This window comes from Cupressus sempervirens, chromosome 1, assembly GCF_028749045.1.
Source record: "Cupressus sempervirens isolate cs-2001-9-10 chromosome 1, ASM2874904v1, whole genome shotgun sequence".
NCBI lineage: Eukaryota > Viridiplantae > Streptophyta > Pinopsida > Cupressales > Cupressaceae > Cupressus > Cupressus sempervirens.
The window spans coordinates 360,317,956-360,341,220 of NC_143118.1; the positions used below are offsets into that span (position 1 = coordinate 360,317,956).

General features: G+C 32.4%; 1 protein-coding gene across 5 annotated transcripts; it reads left to right on the forward strand.

The window, feature by feature from the left end:
- Positions 1–3,998: 3,998 nt before the first annotated feature.
- LOC149577744 (uncharacterized) lies at positions 3,999–7,261 on the forward strand. 5 transcript variants are annotated; one of them, XM_089791312.1, is made up of 6 exons: positions 3,999–6,250; positions 6,350–6,418; positions 6,517–6,579; positions 6,667–6,756; positions 6,867–6,931; positions 7,016–7,261. In XM_089791312.1, the coding sequence occupies exons 2-6, from the start codon at positions 6,398–6,400 to the stop codon at positions 7,035–7,037; spliced, it is 261 nt and encodes an 86-aa protein (XP_089647438.1). In that variant the 5' UTR covers positions 3,999–6,250; positions 6,350–6,397; the 3' UTR covers positions 7,038–7,261. The 5 variants fall into 5 exon arrangements, with proteins under 5 accessions (XP_089647438.1, XP_089647360.1, XP_089647298.1 ...); XM_089791234.1 differs by having other exon boundaries at positions 4,513–6,250; positions 6,867–6,902; XM_089791172.1 differs by lacking the exon at positions 3,999–6,250 and having other exon boundaries at positions 6,296–6,418.
- The last annotated feature ends 16,004 nt before the right edge of the window (positions 7,262–23,265 follow it).

Below are 23,265 nucleotides of genomic sequence, written 5' to 3' on the forward strand. Positions count from 1 at the left end.
TATCCTATTGGAACATGGAAACACTCTTAGACTATGGGTAATCATATGGTGAGAGTGAATCTCATGGATTGAAAGGTCGGTTCCTTTTTGGAATCACCTAAAACTAAACTTATGTGGGAAAAGAGAAGAATAATGAATGATGATAATAAATACTAAACCTAAATGAGGTGATACATCAATAATTTGTATGCTGCTTCAATTAAATCAACACAAATTACACATAATACAAATGATTCACAATACTTAGACAAGCATGCAATTACAAAAGTGTTTCTATGCAAGGATCTGAAATCTTTTTCTTTGAAGGGAAAATGGACACTCTATCAATTTTCTACAAAAAGACTAAGGACACAAACAAACACTTACAATTACAAGTATCGAGATTCAAATATGCAATAAGGAGTATAGCTTGAATGAAGGATCAACACAACATAAAAGAAAAGAACTCACAATATTGCAAGCAAGAATCTATGAGAAGGAACCATTGAATCTGAATAACCAATAATAAAATATCTCTGCTACAAAGTGCTCCCACAATCAACTCAAAAATTTGCAATGTACAAAAGTTCTAGAAAGAAAGAAGAGACCTCAAAATGACGTGAAAATATAATTAGTAAGGCTCAAAACCCTAACTCATATATGAAAAAAAAACATGAAAAATAAGACTCAAAACTACTCCAATATGTGAAGAAACCCATCAAACCTGCCTTCAAGTAACTATCCAACTGAAATCTACCTCTATCTCCTCAAAAATCATGCAAAAATCCCTAGCTTAGATCCATCAAATAAGCCAAAAAACACAACATACCAAACTACTCAATATCATGTGAAAACTACATAAAATGGCATCCCAAAGTAATTTGCATGTAAAACTAGTCTCAACTAAATCATAACTTTCCCAAACTAGCACCTATGTGCTCACTAACTGCATGAGAAAATCAAATCGCTCCCCAATTGTTAATGGACTCCATGTAACATGTGGTTGTTTGAAAAAGTCTCCCTTGGTTGAAAATAGGACTCTAGGATGGATTGAAGATGAACTTAGTCTCTAAAAGAAATCATTGATAGCTCAACTCCTTTGTTATTTCTCCTTATTGCATTGAAATAATTAATAACTATCAAGTATCTTATAATTTTGATACTTGATATTATTAATTTTACAATAATTGTCATGTAAAGTCCTTATGATTTTATTTTTATAAAAAAATATTGAATGCATTATAATGTCATCATTTAAATATATTAATTTAAAAATATCATTTATGCAAGAAATTCCTTCTCCTGTTGTACTTCTCAATAGTAACATGTTTAATAATTATTAAATAACCATGTTGTTTACTTAATAACTACTGAATATACTATTATATGTAATTGATAGATGCAATAATCCACTTTTAATCATTTATACATATTAAATAACAAAATGGTTACTTGATACCATTATATATGCATAAATTATTAAAAGTGAAATAAAGGGAAAACAAAGCCCCTAGATGGACATATCTGATAGCTTTATGAATTGGAATTCATAACTTTATTAGTGCTCTGGATAAACAAGGGAAAAAACCTATTTTCATTTCATTTGGCTCATTAAGTTTCTTGACACTTATTGTTTAAGTGAGTTGCGATAAGGTTTCAACGAATGCTTGCAGAGACTTTTAAAAATAACCAGAAATCTGCTTGGAATCCCTTACCTTGTCACTGGTGTTTTCACTTGGGCACGTTTTTGGAAACCCCTTCGCATAACTAAAGAAATTCTTTTGAATTTTATGTGGCATCTTCATTAATCTATGACCTTCTTCAATGTGAAGCCGACAAAGATTCTATTTAATTCACAAAGGTATACACTCTCTGATTTCGTATTTTTTACAACTTTTAACACTCTTTTCTTTCAAAAAAATAATGACTTTCCAATCGGCTTACAGAAGAAGTCTTTCTTTACTTGATTTGCTACCACCACATCACTTATATTTGTGATTTTGAGGTTTTGTATGTGAATTTTGTGCAAAACAATTCTTCTCTATCAGGTATGTAGCTCTCTCCCATAGATCTATGTGTATGTGAAGGGTTATATTCACCTTTAATTATATTTGGCTATGACCCCATGCTTCAATTTTGGGCATTCTCTGTTAATAGGCCTCAATAATTTTTACTTGAAGTCTTCTTCTATTAGCGCAAACTGAACTATTTAGAAATAACTACTTGATTTTGGCATTTCAATCTTGATTTTGCCAGTGACTCTTTTTGTTCGGTTTGTCATTACTGCTGGAAAAATCTGTTAATATTTGGGAGCGAACTTTGTGTACATAAGATTATTATGTTATGCTTTTTTTGCTGTATACATCCATGCAAGTTATGGAGCTTTTCTGTAGTATTCACTGTTTAATATTAAGCTTCTAGACTTTCTGTTCATGCTTGTATGTTTGCTTTGAATGCATGATCTTGATTCATTTCTCTGTATATAAATCTATGCTCTGTACAATATGCATCCTTATAAATTCTTCTTATGTCTCAGGCTTACTTTTGAAGACTTTCACTGGTTATAAAATATCCAAACTCTCTATAATATTTCTATATAATAGATTGAAGATTGGAGCCGACACCTACTGAAGTCTCTATATCTCATGAGTTTTGAATCTGCTATCATTTACATTGCTTTTCTCACTAAATAGTTTCTTTAGATAACAAAAGATGATTTAAAAATGCTTTGATCTTATTTGACTACATCAAGATTATACCTTTTTAGTTACCATTTTGATGGCACAAATTTTCCCCTGTTTTGAGAAGTTGGAGCTTTCCTCCTTATTTATTGTCTGCAGTTACAACTCCATACTTGATTTTAAATTATTTATTGTCTCTCTCTCTATTAATCTAAGCTGGAGACCATTGATGTAGTTGTGTTGACTATCTTTTTATTTTTACTATATAGCTCCTCCTTTGTTCTAGACTTGATGACTTCAATCTTTCTCATTAGATGCTTGTCTTCAACTTATTCGTGAACATGTTTATTACTTATCTTGTATAAACAACCTTTAGTAAAATAACTCATAGCATTTAATTTCTTCATTCCATGACATCTTTGTTGTATTTGAACTTGAAGTATTGGATCTCTTTTCTTTGTTTTATATATTATGTCAATGTTTTCCATCTTTCATCATTTACTTTCTTCCTGTAATAATACATGATTGATTTTTTTTTATTAAAGCTTAAAAGTCATGAGTTTTATGACCAAGTCCTAGAGATTTTCCTCAATCAACTTTTGCATCTGGAAACATACTGAGCATGACTGATATTTTTTACATATAAAATATCTTTGTTTCTTATTGTTGATCCTTAAGAAACTCTTGATATTAAAATATGATGGAAAGTCATATTCGACACAAGTTGTAGGAGACCTGCATTCACCTTAGATTTGCACCCCACTCTTTTGTTGAAGATATGCAATGTAAGATATGAAATGAAGTTTCCTTTCAACCGATCAATGTAAATACTCACCCTATCATTTTGAAGATGTAACATTCTTGTTCCTTGTTACTTTGACTAAGCTGAACATTTAATCTAGAGATTTTCTTTATATGTTTTGTTACCTGTAATAGCTTCTTGAATTTGCATATCTAACTCATCTCTATGCTTTCTAGCTTTAGTCTTTAACGTTATATACTTCTTCTTTCATGGAAATTATGACTCCAATAAAAAATTTCATTGTTACATTCCCTTCAAGACTTTCTAGATTTAATAATACTGTGATCTAATGCTAAAACTTTTCTAAAAAATTTTACCACTATTTGATATAAAAGTTCTACTCCACATATATCTGACGCTTAAAGGCAATTGAAACTTTTGGAGATATAAGAAATGCTGATCATTCTTCCTTTGTATTGTGGCATGTTGTAATTGTCAACTTATTTTCATGATGGCTTTTCATTCGGAAGACTAGCTGGTTTTGATTTGCTCTTTGTTGTAGCATTTCAAACTATTATTTTATCTGATTTTGCTTGTATGAGTATAATAGCTATCTTTACAAAAAAATCAGAATGTTTTTCCTCATTGATCTTAAGAGAATTATGTTTCCTGATTCACCCCCATTATGGACCAAACCTAGAAAACATTTTTCTTGATTCATTATACTTTGGCCAAAAAACTTAATGCTTGTTGACTATTTTATTTTTATTTTTTGTTTGTGCAATTCTTATGAATGTTTCTCATGTTATAGTTTCCTATCTATATACCAACACTATCACTCTCTTTTAAAGTTGATGTTCATTATGCTTGTTCTTAATGCTGCAATTTTCCATAATAGTACATTTCTTCTCAATAAAAAATGAAACATCATCAAAGTAATGAAGAGTACCTTATATACCTCTTTGGAAACCTAAAACCTATGTATGTTTATGTGAATATTTTTCCCTTCATTAATATTTCCTCTATTAGCAAACTCTTGTATTTAAATGATTTGAGCCTTGATCTTACTAACATGTTGTTTTATCATTTCCATTTTCTGATATAAAATAGTTCAATACCAAAATAATTTTGCATTGCAACCTCATGTAGCTTTTGTAGAAATTAAAAGTCTATGAAACCTCTTGCATATCTATACTTCATGTGCAACTATAGGCCTTTGATTTTTATTGAGTACTCATGTGCTTGAAATATACAACCTATATGGCTAAAAGGCTTCACAATGATTCATTGTGTCCCTTCAACAACCTCACGTCCAACATGACTTCAATGACTTCATGATTTGATTGAAAGGTTTCATACCTGTAATGAATTCATGTCCCTTTAACAATCTCCTCAAACCTTTGATCTTTGTCCCTTCCTAATTTGACCAAATGGTTCAATCAACTACTTTGGTTTAACTGGAAGGTCCCATACTTGTAATTTATATATGCCCCCTCAATAGCCTCCCCAAATATTTTATCTTTATACTTGTATCTACACATGAAACAAACTTATTAGTATAAAACCTATTTTTCTTTCAGATACTAATCTTTCCTTTTCCACTTTTAATACATTCATCTGAATGATTATATTGTACGAACAAATAACTTATTGTAACGATATTTGGAATGGTTTCCATGGCTCAATTCATATGAATTGATCCCTCTCTTTATATTTTATAGGTCTACTCAAAGCTAGAGACGTAGGCCCAAGTTTTCTTCAAAGTTAAAATCAATCCACCTTCCATTTAGACAATGGAGGCTTTTCCCCTTATCTCTCCAGTACTTTACTGTTTAGCAATGTGTTTATTCAGATAATGTATTAGGAGTTGCCACGACTTGTGTGGTATCTGAATAGATTGTATCAAGTACAGTTTAAAATTTGAATATCTTATACCTTATAAAATCATTCTAAAATATCTATAAATAAAAGTATACTATTGTTTTGCTTGTATGTAAGTTTGAATGAAAATTATCAAATTTCTCTTGTTTACTAAATTTTGTACTTTAAACTATGCATTTAAATCATTATGTAATATGTATATACAACAACTTAAAATATGTAACTTTATATATATATATATGCAAGTTCAACTTAGAAATTTAGGAGGTAGGCTAAATTGGTAACACTTCCTTCTCAGGGTAAAGATGGGGGATCATCATTTGATAGGTTAGGGGCATTCGGTGACCCTAATTTTGTTCGAACACCTATTGGCAAGCCATGGGTGGAACATGTTATTGTTTCTTATGTTGTAAAGGAACACGTAGATGCTGACACGCTAAGCACTATTAGAGCTTTGACTTAGAGCCTCATTCACTATGTCACTCCTTTGATTATGGATTAGCCTCCTTAGTCTAGTGGAGGTTACATATGCACGTTATGTGGATCTCTATGCACATTTGGTGCTTTCAACAAAGAGGATGATGTTAATGGGATGATGACAAATGACTTCCTTAATGCCACATTTCGCATTCATACATAGGTAAATATTAATAATTATATTTTAAACTATTTTAATAACATCTCATATGTACGCAAATGACTAATAAATTAGTATGTCATGGCGTTGTTCGAAATTAAGGGCAAGAGTGTTGTTGGCACTAGTACTAATCCCATGACCTCATTTTATGCCACGTCGATGACTCCACAGGTATGTATCAATGCATTTATTTAAATTAATACATATATTTATAATGTAATCATATGAAAAGGTTGACTGAAAACTTTTATCCAAGTGCATTAGTTGTGTGGTGGACCCTTGACTTTCACATTGGACTGTAAGCATAGGTGTGATACCACTCGTGTAGAGGTATGTTTATTTGTATGTTAATTTGATTCAATTGAATATGTTTATTTAAGAAATGAATGAATAGTTAACTAATTTGGCTTAATACATGATCATATGCAGAGTTGGAGTGCTCATGGTGATGTTGATTTGGGGTCACATGACTTTCAAATGACTTCTTTTTCCCTAGAGGTATATACATATACTACTGTATTTTAAGTTGTATGTCTCTAGTATATTATTTTGCACATGAATGTGATGTCTAATATATTTACATACATGTGCAATAGGTAAATGTTGCACCTTCAACATCGACATCGTACAATGAAGGACGTGGTGCTACATTCATAGAGGTACCCAAATTTTTAATTGATGATAAGGTATAAGAAAATATGTGTTCTTCATAATTGCATCTGAGTCTCATGTTGTAGCATTTTTAGCTATTGACATCAGAGACTCCTCCACATCGTCATCAATCTAGTGATCAAGGAGTCACTACTGCATTTGCTAGTTCTGAGCTATTGACCAAAGTATGAAAGAGTTTGTATAATTTTATTTGTTATTTACAATTTAGTTAGTATTGAAATTCGAGATGATATTCATACGTATGATCGAGTGATAATTTTGATCATTATTGTAGGGTCTTATTACTCCTGATCATCCACGTGCCCCTAAGGTGTATGTAGAGAGGGATTATTATATAGAGTAAATATTTTATTTTATGTGTATGTATATTTCATTTTTGATGTATAGTAGTTATTGATTCACATATACTTTTGATTGTAACAGGTCGAGTTACAAAAGAGTCTAGTCCGAAAAACTAGCAAGAGTGTTAGGAAGGCCCCCCTCATCCACATCATCTCCCACTATACAACAATTAGAGATAACTAGGAATTTGTTTTCTTCCCCTAGTAGAAAGAAGTAGATATCTAAGGATGCACATTTTACGCCTATATGACATTATTGGACATACATTTTGTATATATATTGGAAATACATAACTTGATGTATAATTGATCTATTTTTTGTAAATTATATTCGATGTATGACATATTTGACATATATTTCATGTATGACATTATTAGACATACAATTTATGTTTCAGATTATCAATGTATGGCATTATTAGACATTGTTGGTATGCATAATTTACTGATATTATTGATCTTAAAGATACAAACAGTTGGATGTATTGGCACGCGCCTTGGATGTTGTTCTCAATCATGTGTTAATCTCTTACCTTATGGCAACAACTATGAGTTTATGTTATCACACTGGATTTGATGTTTGTGTTCTTGGATTAGTTGATTGGATGGTAAGATTTGATGATTGTGAGTTCTGTGAATGCAATATTTTGGCAAATCAAGAAATTTCATAATGCATATTATGTTAGACCTATCAGAATGTTTGTGCATTTAGAGATCAATAGTTATCACTACTTTACAAAGGTTAGTATCTTTATGTCGGTTGAATTCTTTGTTGAAATTTATGTCTAGTGCTACATGAATAGTTTGAATGTATGGTTTCTTCATAAATGCTAGAGTTGTTCGCATGTGATTCACTAAGTCAACTTTAGAGGGTTAGCATGTGACGGTTTAGATGCCCCTCCTATTACCTAGGAAATCTAAACTTCCTAGTTCTAGAGTTGTAATCCATGAGTTGTAAGACTTTGACATTCCTTCCAATTTAACAATATACAACTTATATGGATTTATCTTGCTTATGTTCCAAAATTATGTTATATGGGTGATCAATGAATGTAAGGAGTTGAATGAAAGTGATAAAATACAATTCGAGTGACCAATAGTAGCATATAATCTTCTATGGTACATGTTTTTTAGGCATACTTGTATATTAATGTTGGAGAGAGGCTGTGAGTACCTGTAAAGTGAGAAAATAGATGAAAATGAGATAAACCATTAGAAATCCTAGAAATACTAAATTTAGTTTATCTCAATTATATGTTGACTAGTGGATGCCTAACATTAGCATATCTCATACCTTTATAAGGATCATCAATAACCTATTTGGTTTAAGACATCGCTCTGGTCCAATTTTTTACCAAACAACCTATTTGGTCCAAGACATGCACACACTTCAAAGACATCTATATGGAACACATTAGTCATGTAAAAATGAAGACTAGAGGTGACTATTGGGACATTAGACCTAAAATTTTTAGTAAGGTAACACATCCCTAGATAGTCCATGGTTACCTTCGCACATGCAAGGGCATATTTTTCTTCAATATATCATCTTCCACCAAATAATCATTCACTCTACTTGAAGATTATTATGGATCAACCACATTAAAGATTTGGTAATCATCATTCACTATTTGTAGTATTTTGACATGGCATCAATAACTTATTAGAGTTTAAAGTCAACAAAACTTATTTTCATTACACATTGTGAATTCAAATATTTAGAAGATAGGACATTTAATGGATCAACACTCGAAACATGTATAGTATAAATACTAGAACTATTTGTAGTATTTTGACATGGCATCGAAACCTTATTAGATTTGAAAATCAACAAAACTATAGTTTCATTGCACATTGTCAATTCAAATATCTAGAAGCAGGTTGATAAGTCTCATGAAATAGTGTAAATCACCTAAGTGATTACTAATAAATCATATCATTTCACTAAGAAAGTATCAACAATTGAAGGGAGCCTTGAACTCATTTCTTGACCTTAATTTGCAATATTAGTATGAGTAGTGACCTTATTAGCAATAGTACATTCCAATTTATCTCTGCATGAAATTGTTAGCATAGGGTATTATATATGTATTAGATTGACTACTTGAGTCATTAGTTGTCAAGGCATTCCCAGAGGCAAACCTAGGTTTGACATGCGCGAAAGCATTCTCGATGCTCGGTGATTGAAAGGAAATGTCCCCTAGCATTTACCCAACCAACTGAACCTAACAGAGGTGATAGGATGGTCTCATTACAAAAGGATTGAAAGATCTCCATTTAGAAACTTCCCACAATGCAAGAATGCAAGATTTTGTGTTAACTAAAATGTGCTCTCCAAAACCAAACTGTGTGGAGCATCAAAAAATGGAGATACATGCACTTAGAACTTGGGAACACCTTCCTTACACACTTCATAGAACTTTGATAATAGTCACAAGGTCCAATATATCGCCTTTCAAACATCATTGTTTGGATCAACTTAGTGCACATTGAGGACACCTCAGTACGACATGCCCAAAAGCATTCATGATGCCCAATTAGTGAAAGGAGATGTCCCATAGTGTTTACTCAACCAACCTAACCTAACAAATTTGACAAGATAGTCCCACAATGAATGGATTGAAAGATGGTCCGTTTAACATCTTTCTAGTGTGTAAGAATGCAAGATTTTGTGTCAATTGAAATGTGCTCACCAAAACCTGTTAGAGTAATAAAGTATTTTCTTATTAATTAAATTATATTGATTTAATTATTAAGTCACTTATTATCTCTAGTTTACTTAAGCTAAACTTTGGGCATAATAATACATAATTCTTTTATTAATTATTATCATGCAATCTAGGTTAGTTACCTATTAGGGTTTTGATCTCCTTTTATAAGGATTGATCTCTTTATAATTTATTCATTCACTTTTGATTATAAAAATTTCTCATTTTTCTCATCAAGAATGTCTCATCTATGGATTTGGGAATTCTAGCCTTCATAGCTTTTGCTTCTCTCTTTTTGTGACAAGTGTTTGTAAGTAGGTGATTCTTGGGAGCCGTGGGGTTTATCTTTCATCAAATTCAACATGGTATTAAGGCTCCAGATCTTCATGCCCTATTTTGTTTATGAGAAGTTTGGCTTGGCTTTCAGATCTGTTCTTTTTTTCAAAGGGTTCTAGTTTTTCACAATGATTTATTTTTGGATTTGGAGGGCCACTAATTTTCAAATCATTTTAAGCTCAAATGGACATCATCGTTCAGCTCAAAGTGCCCAAAAACTCCTATTTTCATATAAAATTTGTCCAATTTGGACACAATTGGAATCTGAGGCCAAAAAAAAGTTGCTCCCTGATTGGCCACATTTCTAAAGGTGGTGATTTTATGATTTTTTGACACAAAAATCAAAGTTTTTGGGTGCAAAAATAAGGATGTTTTGGCATAGAAATCAAGACAATTTCTAGTGTATAACTAACATTCTTCCTAAGGCAATTTTGGTATGGAACCAACATGCTTCTCGAGGTGATTTTGGTATAGAATTTTCACACTTCCTGAGACAGTTTTTGGTGCAAACTAGCTCACTTCTTAGAGTAATCTTTGGTACTAGTAGTCACGCTTCTTGAGGTATTTGACACATGTCCCAAAGTGCTGATTTTTTATTTTTCCCTTATGGCTCTTTTTTGACCTACCTGTGGTCTTTTGGTCATAACTTGGTCATCTGGACTCCATTTTTTGCAAATGAGATATTGTTGAAAAGTTGATTTTGAGCCTGTCATGATGGTGGAGTTTATTTGGACTTTTGATTTTGTTTAGTTTCTAGTTTATGCAATCAAAATTAGAGATTCTATTTTTCACTTTGGGAGACATGTCTTGAGACGTTCTATTTTCCATATTCTACTTCAAGCATATCCCATTCAGGTTTTCGCTTTTTTGCATTCTGGTAGATATCTTGGTTGTTTCAAGTCTAGAGATTGATTTTTTTTCTTTATATTATTTTCATGCATTTTACTATCTCTTGTATTAGCATTATGTCTCTTTTGATCTTTTATAACATCCTTTTGTAGTATTTTTGCAAATGCACTGAGATAAAGTGCCACTCTATAATATTTCAGGATCTTGCACATCTTTGTGTTTTGTTTTACTTGTACTACATTATAAAGTGCCTTGGTGGGTTTCATGTTGGCCATATTATCCATCTTTCTTTGTCAAGTAATTTTTCCTTCCATGACATTAGTCTCATGATGTGTCAATGACATGTGTCATTATAGGTGTTTGTACTTTTACACTCTCGATATTCTTGGTTCTTCTTTTTGCAGGAGCTATTGCTTTCAATTTCACTATTCATGTCTTACCTCACAGCATTATAGGGGGGTTATGTTCTATAAATTTCTTGGTTCGATGGAGTGAGTTATGTATTTAGTATTTAATCATATGTACTAGGCAATTGCAGTGGTTGGATATCTATGCATTTCTGTGAGATGGATCATTTACCATATAGACATTCTTTCATTCCTATTTTTGAAGGCCATGAAGATACCTTCCATCTTTGATTGATGAGCTCTTCATACTTGGCCTTCTCTACCTTGTCATGTTTTATACAGTGGAGGTTCTTCAAATCAATAGTTCGGCAATGTTTGCAGCTTCATGCTTCAGTAGTGTTCTTCACAATCATCTTTTGTTCTCATATTTTGGGACAGTCCCTAGTTTGGAGGCTTCTTCAGTCCTTCACTAGTTCTTTTCAATAATTTTTCCATCTCTTTTTGGAGTAGGGTTTTTCCCATGTGCTTTTCTCTTTTTCTCCTCTTTTCAAAGATTTGGTTGTGCTTGGGTACCTGATGCAGGGATGGGTAAATTCAAGAGAGTCCAACTTAAACCCATGAAAATCCCTTGCTTAGAGTTAGACATGGAAGAAAGATACAAATTAAATAAAAAATAGAGAAACAAAGACCAAATTATGTGCAACCATATGATATAATCAAAAAATAAATCCCAACATGCCCAGTTGTACAGCCTTCCAGGTTATGGCCATATACAAAGAATTGTGAATTCAAGTCCAAGTTCACATTTTTCCTTCTTATCAAAGGATCTTCTCATGATATACCTTCTACATCCTCTAACATAATTATTTTCTACAGCAATCCAAGCTCCTTATATAGCTAGCTAAGCCACAAGTCAACTAGTTAGGCATTTAATTACATTATAGGTCCTCCTTGGAAGAGTAAACTAAAACTATAGAAAATATGGATAAAACTTAATACCAAGCCATATTTACATCCACACATGATCCAAGAACATGGCCCCATCTTAAAAAGATCTCATTTCCTCATACGAAATTGTGCAAGATAAAAACTCCACACTTTTCTATGAAAACAACCCAAAAATTGATGTTTGAGGAAAACAACGATATCTCCTAGCTCTGATTGAATTAGAACTTGTTATTTGAACTAAAAGTATTAATTTAGGTCCTATAAAATCCATTAAGTTCACAAAGGCTGATTCATTAAGGATAAGTGTGCATCCATCCCAACAGTCACATGCAAAAACTCATCACAAAAATTAGCAAAAAATTGATGCATTAGAAAAATGGTCGTATCTCCTAAACCATGATGAATTAGGACTTTATTTCTTAAACATAGTTAGTAATTTGGGCTCTATTCAATCCTTGAAATTCATAGCCTCTGAATCATTGCAAAAAATTAGTTACATTTCCAGCAACATGCATGCAAAATATAGAAAATACAACTCTAGTAGCAATGTTACTTTACAAACAGAGAAATTAATGCAATCAGATTTCCACAATCCATGATTTATAATGCTAAGTTTCTGGAATAGATTGTGTAGAGATTTTTCATCAACATTTCGAATCACACTACGTGATCCATCATCCAAGTAGTGTGATTCAAAACATTGATGAAAAATCTCTACACAATCTATTCCAGAAACTTAGCATTATAAACAGAGAAATGTTTTTGGTTGATGCAAGATTGCTCCAAGACCCAAGATGCTCCTGCATTAGTACCCCATCAAACTTCATTATCAGGACCCAAATTTCCTTTCAGTAGTAGTTCTAGGTTTTAGCTACTCCATAAGTTTATCTTTTGGGGGGGGGGGTTGGGGGGATGGTGCTAGAGTAATAAAGTATTTTCTCTAGTTTACTTAAGCTAAAATTTGGACATATAATAATTAATTCTTTTATTAATTATTATCATGCAACCTAGGTTAGTTACATATTAGGGTTTTGATCTCCTTTTATAAGGATTGATCTCTTTGTAATTTATTCATTCACTTTTGACTAGATCGATTTCTCTTTTTTCTCACCAAGAATGTTTCATCTATGGATCTAGAAATTCCAGCCTCCATAGCTTTCACTTCTCTCTTTTTGTGACAAGTGTTTGCATGCAGGTGATTCTTAGGAGCTCTGGGGTCGATCTTTCATCAACTTCAACAAAACCGTGTGGAGCATCAAAAAATGGAGCTTTACACACGTAGACCTTGGGAACACCTTCGTTACACACTTCACAAAACTTTGATAACCATCACGAGGTCCAATATATTACCCTTCAAAAAAAATTGCTTGGATTAGGTTAGTGTATGTTGTGGACACCTAGGTATGACGTGCATGAAATAATTCTTGATGCTTGGTGAGTGAAAGGAGATGTCCCCTAGCATTTACTTGGCCAACCAGACCTAATGGAGTTGATAGAATGGTCCCATGTTGAATTGATTGAAACATGCTCCATTTAGCAACTTTTCACTGCACAAGAACACACAATTTTTTGTCAACTAAAATGTGCTCATTGAAACCAAAAAACGTAGAGCATAAAAAAGAGCTACACACACTTTGACCTTTGGAACATATTCCTTATGCACTTTATGGAACTTTGACAACCTTCACGAGGTCCAAGATATTGCACTTCAAAAATCATTGTTTGGATTGATTTAGTGCACATTGCAAATGCCTTGGTATGACATATGTGAAATCATTCTGGAAGCTCTATGAGAAAAAGGAGATGTCCCCTAGTTTTTACCTAACCAACCAGACCTAATGGAGCTAACAAAATGCTCCCATGAAAAATGAATTGAAAGATGCTCCATTTAGCAACTTTCCACTGTGCAAGAATGCAAGATTTTGTGTCAATTGAAATGTGCTCGCCAAAACCAAACCATTTAGAGAATTAAAAAATGGATCTACATGAACTTAGAACTTGGTAGCACCTTCCTTACACACTTCATATAACTTCAATAACTATCACGAGGTCGAAGATATTGCCCTTCAAAAATGATTGTTCGGATTGACTTAATGCATGTTGGAGACACCTTGATACAACATGCACGAAAGAATTATTGATACTCGGTGAGTGAAAGGAGGTGTCCCATAGTGTTTACTCATCCAACCAGACCTAACAGAGCTTAAAAAATGGTCCCACAACAAACAGATTAAAAGATGCTCCATTTAGCAACTTTTCACTACGTAATAATGCAAGATTTTGTCTTCTTGGAAGTTTAATTTGTTCTTTGGAATATTTGAAAGGAAAATGCTTTGAAAACATTTATAATACCTTTCTACTGATTCTTATCCATTATTATGATCATTCCTCTTTTCATTTTCCCTCATTGTGTTGATTGGTTCCTTTTTTTAGGGTTTTGCAATATACTAATATTGAGTTTTTGCATAATAGCTTGACCCATTCCTTGAATGGTTGTTCGGTACTCAAGCAATGTAAGTATTATAACATGTATGATACCTTACTAATTAAATATATACAAGAAAATGATTGAATGTATGTTTATTCCAAAGATTTGTGTATTTGGGTGCATTAGAATGAAGATTGGCCTATAGCAATAGAAGATCTTCCTTAAGGAGGGAATATATTTATGATTCAAGATGTGTTTTTAGGTTGAAGAAAAGGTTTAGGAACCTCCAAATCATCAAATAAGTGATTGGAGATAAGCTAGTTGAAGAACCCTTATTATTAGGGCCTATTGAGGAGAGTATTGGGCCTTTTGTACTTAGACATCCCAAGGGACATTATTGATTGTAGATTCCCTCAATTAGGATTATAATACAATACAATACAAGGTTTTCGGGTTTGGTGACCTTTTCTTGCATATACTTTGTTTGTATTTTCCCACAAGTTTCCAATGCAAACTCAAGGCTTAAATAGCCCAAACCAAGTGTGCGCTCTTCCCAATGACTCACCCTAGTTATAAGGGTTTATAATCCATCAATCCAACCTATTGTATCAATCATTTAAGTATCAAATTCCTATCTCCTACGCCAAACCCAACAATTATCTATTAGGCCTAGTAGCCCCAATTAGGCCTCCAATGTTGTTATCCCACGTTTTTCTCCCAAGTTTCCCAAAACATAATGCAAATAAATTGTATATTTAGATACCCATTTTATTTTTCTTCAACATTTAAAAAGATTAGGTTGGATTGTTTTGGACCGTGTCCTTGTTGTCATACAATGGGCCTCTTTTTTAGTCTTTAAAACCCCCACTTTTTACAAAGGAAGTATAAGGAATACTTATCAACCAACCATATAAATTTGTACAATATACTTAAATGATCCCAAATCAAGGACTCTTAAATTATTTTTGACCCATTAACACTCTATGAAACCATCACCAAACTAATTCAAATAGCTTTATGCTCCTTGTCCTAGTAGGCCAAAATAGGGAATTTGTGACAAAATCAACACTGGGCTAACTAAAACCTCTTCAATTAACTTACTTTATGTATGTGTAACTAAATCAAACCATTTATGTCATTGAGAGAAGGTTACTTGGTATTTTTCCATATTGGAGCCATAAGGAATGTCTTTTTATCAATGCAATGAATTTGTTTCAAAAATCTACATAATGGAATCTTGATCACAAAATCACAATAACATTCATCTCTTTTTGTTAATGATTTGAATGTCTATTGTCATGAGCCCAAAGTAAAAGAATATATGAATATTCAAATAACATAGTATACAATGATAATAACTAAAGAATTTTTTTAAATGAATTAAAACACATGCAAAATAGTGACTTTGGCATGACCCCTCTTGATAGTAATTATAAGATTAAAATAGTTTATCTCAATAGATTAAATAGAAGTCAATTATTAAATAGACTAATAATAATAGTAAATCTATTATTATAATAATAAAATATATTAACTGTAATAATAAAATATTTTATTATAGTTACTAGAATAATAATACAACCACATATATCTCATTAAATAAATAATTATACAATTTTATAATAAAATAACATCATAATATGATTCTCTATATAATAATACCTTTCAGACCAAGGAAGAATATAGTAGAAATATAATATAAAGATACAATATAAAAATTACTATATTATATATTATTTTTAAATTGGTTATACGCTCGCTAGTGATTAAATTCAATGATAATTAATAAATAGTAAACCTTTATGATAGAGAATGACCTCTCATGAAGGGGCACAAACACTATATAGACACGCCTTTCAAATACACCTATCCAGTTAGAACAAATTGGAAATTGATTGCATCTAAGGGAAAAAGAAAGTCATTGGATATATATGTATGAAGGTTGTCACCACGACTATATTCATGGGAATAATAGAAAACTAGGCCAGAGAATAATATACGATGACTAAGAAGCAAAGAAGGGAAGCAATGACTATGAAGAATTAGGAAGCAGCTAGTATACACACACAAAATTACTTACAGTCAAACAACAATTAATGCTGGAGATTATTTATTTGCAACTATCTACATATTGAAGAAGAAACTTGCGGTTGATACACAGGCTTATAGATGCTACCTTTGAATTGCTGATACTCTTCACAACTATGTTGGATGATTGTAGACCCAAACAAATATTTGTGTGATGATGGAAAAAGAATTTGTTAACTACTTAGAGAGGGCTCATGTGAAAGTGAAAGTGGCATGAAACTTTCATGGAGGGAATAAGAATGAAGAGGGGCGTAAGTAATGCAGCCACACCAGATGAACAATGAAGGATGTGATGTAGGTTTGGAATATGTGCAGCATCCATTTTCATTGGAATCTAGAGTATTACTACTGGTATTTCAACTCATAGGATTAATGTTCTTGAAGGCAGCCCTCTAATTTGCATTGCCAGGTGATGATTATGAAAATCTCTACAAACTATTTATTCAATCAAATAGTGATGGTTTATGTTATCAATCTTGGTTTATTCATCAATTAGTAGATTCTAAAATATTTCAATAGCTTTGAGCTTTTAATCAAAAACATATTTGCCCAAAGCAATTATTGAAGTAATTATTTAAGGAAAAGCCGTAAATAAATTAATGACCTAAAAAGGGTCATTACATCTATTTATAACTTAGCTCTGTTTAAGGAATTAATAAGAAAGAGCTAAGGAGAGAAAACCTTCAATCTTTCCCAAAAAAATATATGAAATTTACAAATGTTGTACATCACATGGTTTTATAATTACATCTAATCCAATGAACGTGTCAGATCTTCTCTATCCTTTATTGTCGCAAGTATTTGCTCGTGGTCCAACTCACAAACCTTCCAAAGAGTCTTATTGTGTGGTTTTCCTCTGTCTTTGATCAAGTGGACATTTTATGCAATGACAAGGTTTGAATAATGAAGAATATTCATCTATGTTTTCCAATCCTCGAATAGCCACAAGTTAGGGTGTAACACCCTACTCGAGAACCCAAGAGAAATAAAGCTAACACGTTACAATGTTTACTAAACTATTTTTTAAAATTTTAAACAACATAAGATAAAATTGTGGAAGCAATATACACATACACATCAAGTACATATTAGCAATTACAAATACAGTTTTCCATTCCTCAAGGGTTCCTTCATGTTGAGTCACATTCAAGAAGTTTATAATAATTATTTTAAGTCTTCTATACATGTTCATGAATCATAAAGAAATAACAGATACATCATCTCATAAGAAAATGCATAAATACAACTAATACAATGGAAACACATCAAATGAATAACATCCACTACACATGTCATAGGATATGCGAGAATATATACAAGTACAATAATATACAATACAATATCTCGTAGCATCTCAAAATACATGATACCTAGATATAGCAAATGAATAGAAGTATCCAAGATAAGAATAAGAATGATAAAGGGTACAACTACACCAATGAGCATCCAACATTCGCAAATCTGAGGGGGACCCAAATGGTAAGAAGGCACTACCTCCTAACCTCTTGGTCACCTAATCGGGCTTCCACTCCCATTGTGTAGGGAAGATAATGAACGATCCACAAACAGATAAAAAATCATAAAACACTCATAGGAAATGAATCATAATAACCAAAACTACCTCAAGAGTAACACAAACTACTCAAGAAGAAGAGATAATTAAAATCGAAAGAACACTCAATCCAATACCAACACCACATACCAAGTCAACATACAAATACCAAGTATAAATCAAGTATAAAAAATAAAGAGATAACATCAATGAAAGACACTCACTCCAAGTAAAAAGTTACATGTCAAAAGTACAATAACCAATAGATCACCAACTGTCATCAATGAAAGTAAATCACCAATAATAAAAATATCCGACAATAAAACACCACTCATGAATAACATATACTCATCAATAAAAGTCAACTTTCAACAATAAATGACATCTAATCAATAAGTAACAACTCATAATAAATACACCATCAAAAGTAATATCCGACAGTACACCAATAGAGGCAAATATAAAAAAACTATAAAGCAGACTCGGGCTACATACAAAGGAGTGTCATCACATTGTTAAACTACTTGAGTTACCCTGGACTGTTCTCTCATTAGACTTGGGATCCTGAAGCATTGAGTTACCCTGGACTGGTCAGTCTAGACCCGTACCCCCAACGTGACATATGTAGAACCAAAGTACCCTCACATGAAGATGAGGAAAACTAGTCATACATCTCACTAGGTATTATCCCATTCCCATCCTTAGCCACAAGGCATGAACGAGGTAATATCTCTAACTTATATTTTTAATGTGTGTCTAAATATTTTAAATTACTATGTTATCACTTGTTACACAACTTACAATGATTTACCCTGGCAGACACTTTGGGCCCTAACCCCCATTGCAGGCCACTCCCACAAACATGCACCTAGAGTACCTTTCCAAAACTCACAAACCACAATTTTGTGTCTCATACCACAAAAGTAATACTGATAGAATTTGGTTCCTTAATAGGCAACCTGAAAATAACATTGGTTCTCAAAACCCAAGTTCTCACAAATGCTCAATAACATAGAGCTCATAAAACATAAATCTCAATTCAAATCATAGAGTATATCATGACATCAAGTCAAATAATCATAAAAGAAATCTCAAAAATGCCTCTGTTGCACATCATAACTTGGCCAACTAAACAACCCACAAAGAAAATCATCAGGAAAATAAACACAAGAAGATTATAAATAGAATATAGGAAAACACATAGTTTTCAGCCATATGATTTAATTCCATTATTTTCTCTTATTTAAATTTGGGTCATAAAGATATCTTGAACAATAAAGTAAGAATATACATGTTAATGTACACTGTTATGCTAATATACTTATTTAAATAAATAAGTATTTAAATGTCAAATCTCTTTGTGCATATAAAATATCATTCAACATTATCATATTATTAATTTAAATAATCTTAAATCATAAATGATTTAATTAATAACATAAATGTATATTATTAGATTAAATAATTTTATTTTTTGATTAGTAAACGACTGTAGCCATGATTAATTTTTATTAATTAAAATTAAAAGTACAAGCAGTCCATCGTTCTGATGGGCACCAGTAGGAAAGAACGGGGAAAGAAAACCTCCAATATTGCCCGAGACTGAAGTCCTATATTATACATCAATAAAAGGGGCATACCCCAGTTTATTATATCAAAATGAAGTCAAAAGACAATATCTAAATCTTCTAGGAGAAGCTCGAAGATGTATAAAAGAATGGTTATCAAATCTCTGGAAACATATCACCACAAACAACTAGCAAAATGTTAGATGTTAGTAGATAATGAAAATCCATCAAAACCTTAACACATGATCGGGGGGAGCCCATTCCATATCATATCTGATAATAAACAAATTTTAATGAATTAGACAATTAATGTATTGATGAATTTAATTATTATTATTATTAATATTGTTATAAGGATATTTCAGATACATTTTTATCTAAAGGAATGTGAAAATATTAAAATCAATTAATATTTAATGATAAGGTTTAAAAGTCATTTCTTTTTAAAATGCTTAAAATAGATAATAATGTTTTAGTTGATAGATGTCAATTATGTGAAAATCATAACAATGAATAAAAAACTAAAAGGAATCCAGGGGGACCAAATTTAGACAAAGCTGAAATTAATGGGGGAAAAAACAAAAATCTAATTGCCGAAGAGGTAAAATGAACCAGAGTGTAGGGTTAGCCATAATGGATACGTGTACCGAAATCACTATTTTAAGTGAATACTTGAAATTGATGCACAAATCATAGGATATCATAATTCCTATAGCTTAACAAACAAAAACTAAAATGAAAATGAAATCAAGAGATTGTAACGAATACCAGATATTGAGGCTTAATTATAGCTATAAAACAATTATCATTTATATAGGGATCAATATATACAGTAATATAAAACCACACTGTTTATCATTGAAAGGGACACAATTTAAAATGTGTCTTGCATGCTACTATTTGACCAAAAATATAAGATGAAAAGCTATCTACAAATGAGTACCCATGTCTCTAATAGAGTGCTAAAAGTCAAAATACTGGGTCAAAGTATCAAACAAAATGACCCAAATTACAGATATTAGTTAGGTTCTCTTAAAAACCATAATAATTTCAGCGGCTTCATGTAGAGTGGTGGCCTTTGAGCCTAGGGGAAACTCATATGTCGACCTTCCCCTACTCATTTTATCATAGTTAGGTAAGCAAAATTCCACGTCCTCCAGGTTGGAAAGATCTACATCCGAATGAATGTAAGCATCATAAGCCCTCAAATAGTTGGTGAGCCAGTCCCTGCTTGGGTCTTCAATGATTCCCCTCCACCTTAATAGGAAATTGATGCTAGACTCCATTCTTGGCCATTCTCTAAAGAACTGGACGTTATCCTTGATTACCAAGCATGGGCACCTCGAACTTCTATCAATTTTTGGACTATTCACTTCATACTTCTTGTAAGCTTCAAGGAGAGGGATTCAGAGCCTAGCATCTATATTGGCAACCGCAATTTCTAGCCCTACCAACCAGCAGGGATCAAAATATTATGGGTTAGCCTGATGATATCCCATTTTTCCACTCTAGCCCTAGCTAAGCAACCTACCCAGAGCCCTACGATGTCACTGTTGGTCCTCCAAGAATATTCATAACTAAAAATCCTCTCTCCTAATACTTGACTAACTGCAACTCAGATCATGTCATCAATTGGACGAAGGAGCCAATTCCATCTTTCTTGTTTTATTGGCCTGCAAAAAGCCATTGTTCAGTTTTCAAAAGCATGGAAAAGGAAGATATTGGAATCCATGAAAACCTAAACTAGATCACTACCTAATGCTCAATTGTTACCAATCTCTAGCTAAGTTAGAATGAAAATGAGCCCCAGATTTCTCTCATAAATATGAGAGGGAGAAGGATCTAGATGTGTAATAATGATGATGACATTCAAATGAGTATTAAGGTTCCTCTTGAAAGCATCATACCAAAGATTATATCACTCAATAAAAGATTCACCTCAAAATTGGGGGCTCTGCCCAATTTGTATGAAATCAATTCACACACAGGAAAATAAAGTGACAATGATTATTTCGACAATAATGAAAGATTTAAGGTATGATTAAATGTTAAGGTATTAAAACCATCAGTTCCCAAATTGGCTAGTTTATCAGCCTCCTTGTTGCCTTCTCGGTAAGTATGTGCAAATCTTACTTATTTGAATTCTGAAAGTCTTTTGATGATACTTTCTAATTTAGAGTTTAAAACCCAATTTGGGTTTGCTCCTTTTTTGAGAGCTTTAATTATAATTTGGGAATCCCCTTCAATCATTTTTAAAAATTTTTTTTTTGTTTAATACAAAGTTTGATTCCTTCTTCTACTACTTTGAGTTATACTATATTGTTCGATGTCGTATCTAGAGATTTGGATCTCTTTACTATCCAATTACCCAATCCATCTCTAATTATACATCCAATTCTAGCTTTACCTGGATTCCCTCTTGAAGCCCCATCGAAATTCAACTTCATCCATCTTGGTGGTGGGGGTTCTCATTTATAGGTTAGTCTGGCTAGATCATTTTTCTTTTTGTAAAAGAGGGGAGGGTTAATTAACAGTGGCCATCATTTTTTGACTTTTGCATCCCATTCAGAGAAGGATCCTTCTTCTCTTGGTCTCTTCCTGAGATCACTGTTCATAACTTCTGAAATAGCCACTTCTAGTTTTGCATAAAAAGCTTGCTTAGATAGACTTTGGTTTAGGAAAATTTGGTGATTTGGTTCTTTTCAAATTTCCTATATTACTATTGTTGGGGAGATATTCCATAGTTTACCATAAATTCTCTTAGAGGCATCTTTAGGCCAGCCTAATAAGTGATCTATCCATTTGCCTACTAACGAGGAGGTCCAATTTAATTTGCTTTGGAGCCACCTCCAATAGTCCTAAGAAAATTTACATGCATATAAGAGGTGTTCTACATTTTCTTCTTGTTTCTTGCATAAAATACATCTTGAAGGCCCTTCAAATCTCATTTTTCTAATTCTATCTGCTATTAATATTCTCATTTGCATGGCTGCCTAGAGGAACATTCCTGCTTTAGGAAGACTTGCTAGATCCCAGCATAAATTCTTGGGAAGGGTGTTAGCTTCCCATTTTTGCAAATTTGTAATCATTCTATATCCTTCTTTAACTTTATACATCCCATCTTTTGATGTTGCCCAAATTAACTTGTCCTCCTTATCTTTAATTGAAATAGTTCGGTTCTTTAGAATGTTTTCCAATCTCTCCTTGTCTAATTGGTTAATTCCATATTTAGATAGCAATTTCCATTTCCATATCTTACTTGTGTCTGAGTCAGTTTCCTCTATATAATTTATCACCTTTGTCCCTCGTCTAGTTTTGAGGAGAGATATAACTTCAAAAGATAAGTCTGAGCTAATTAGAGGGGGATATCCATTCCAAGAGTCTTCCTAGAACAAAGCTTCATCTCCTTTCCCTATGTCCCATGTAAGGTACTTGGAGATTAGATTTCAACTATTAGTAAGGAAATTCCAACCTGCAGAACCTTTGGGGGAATTTTTAATTCTGAATA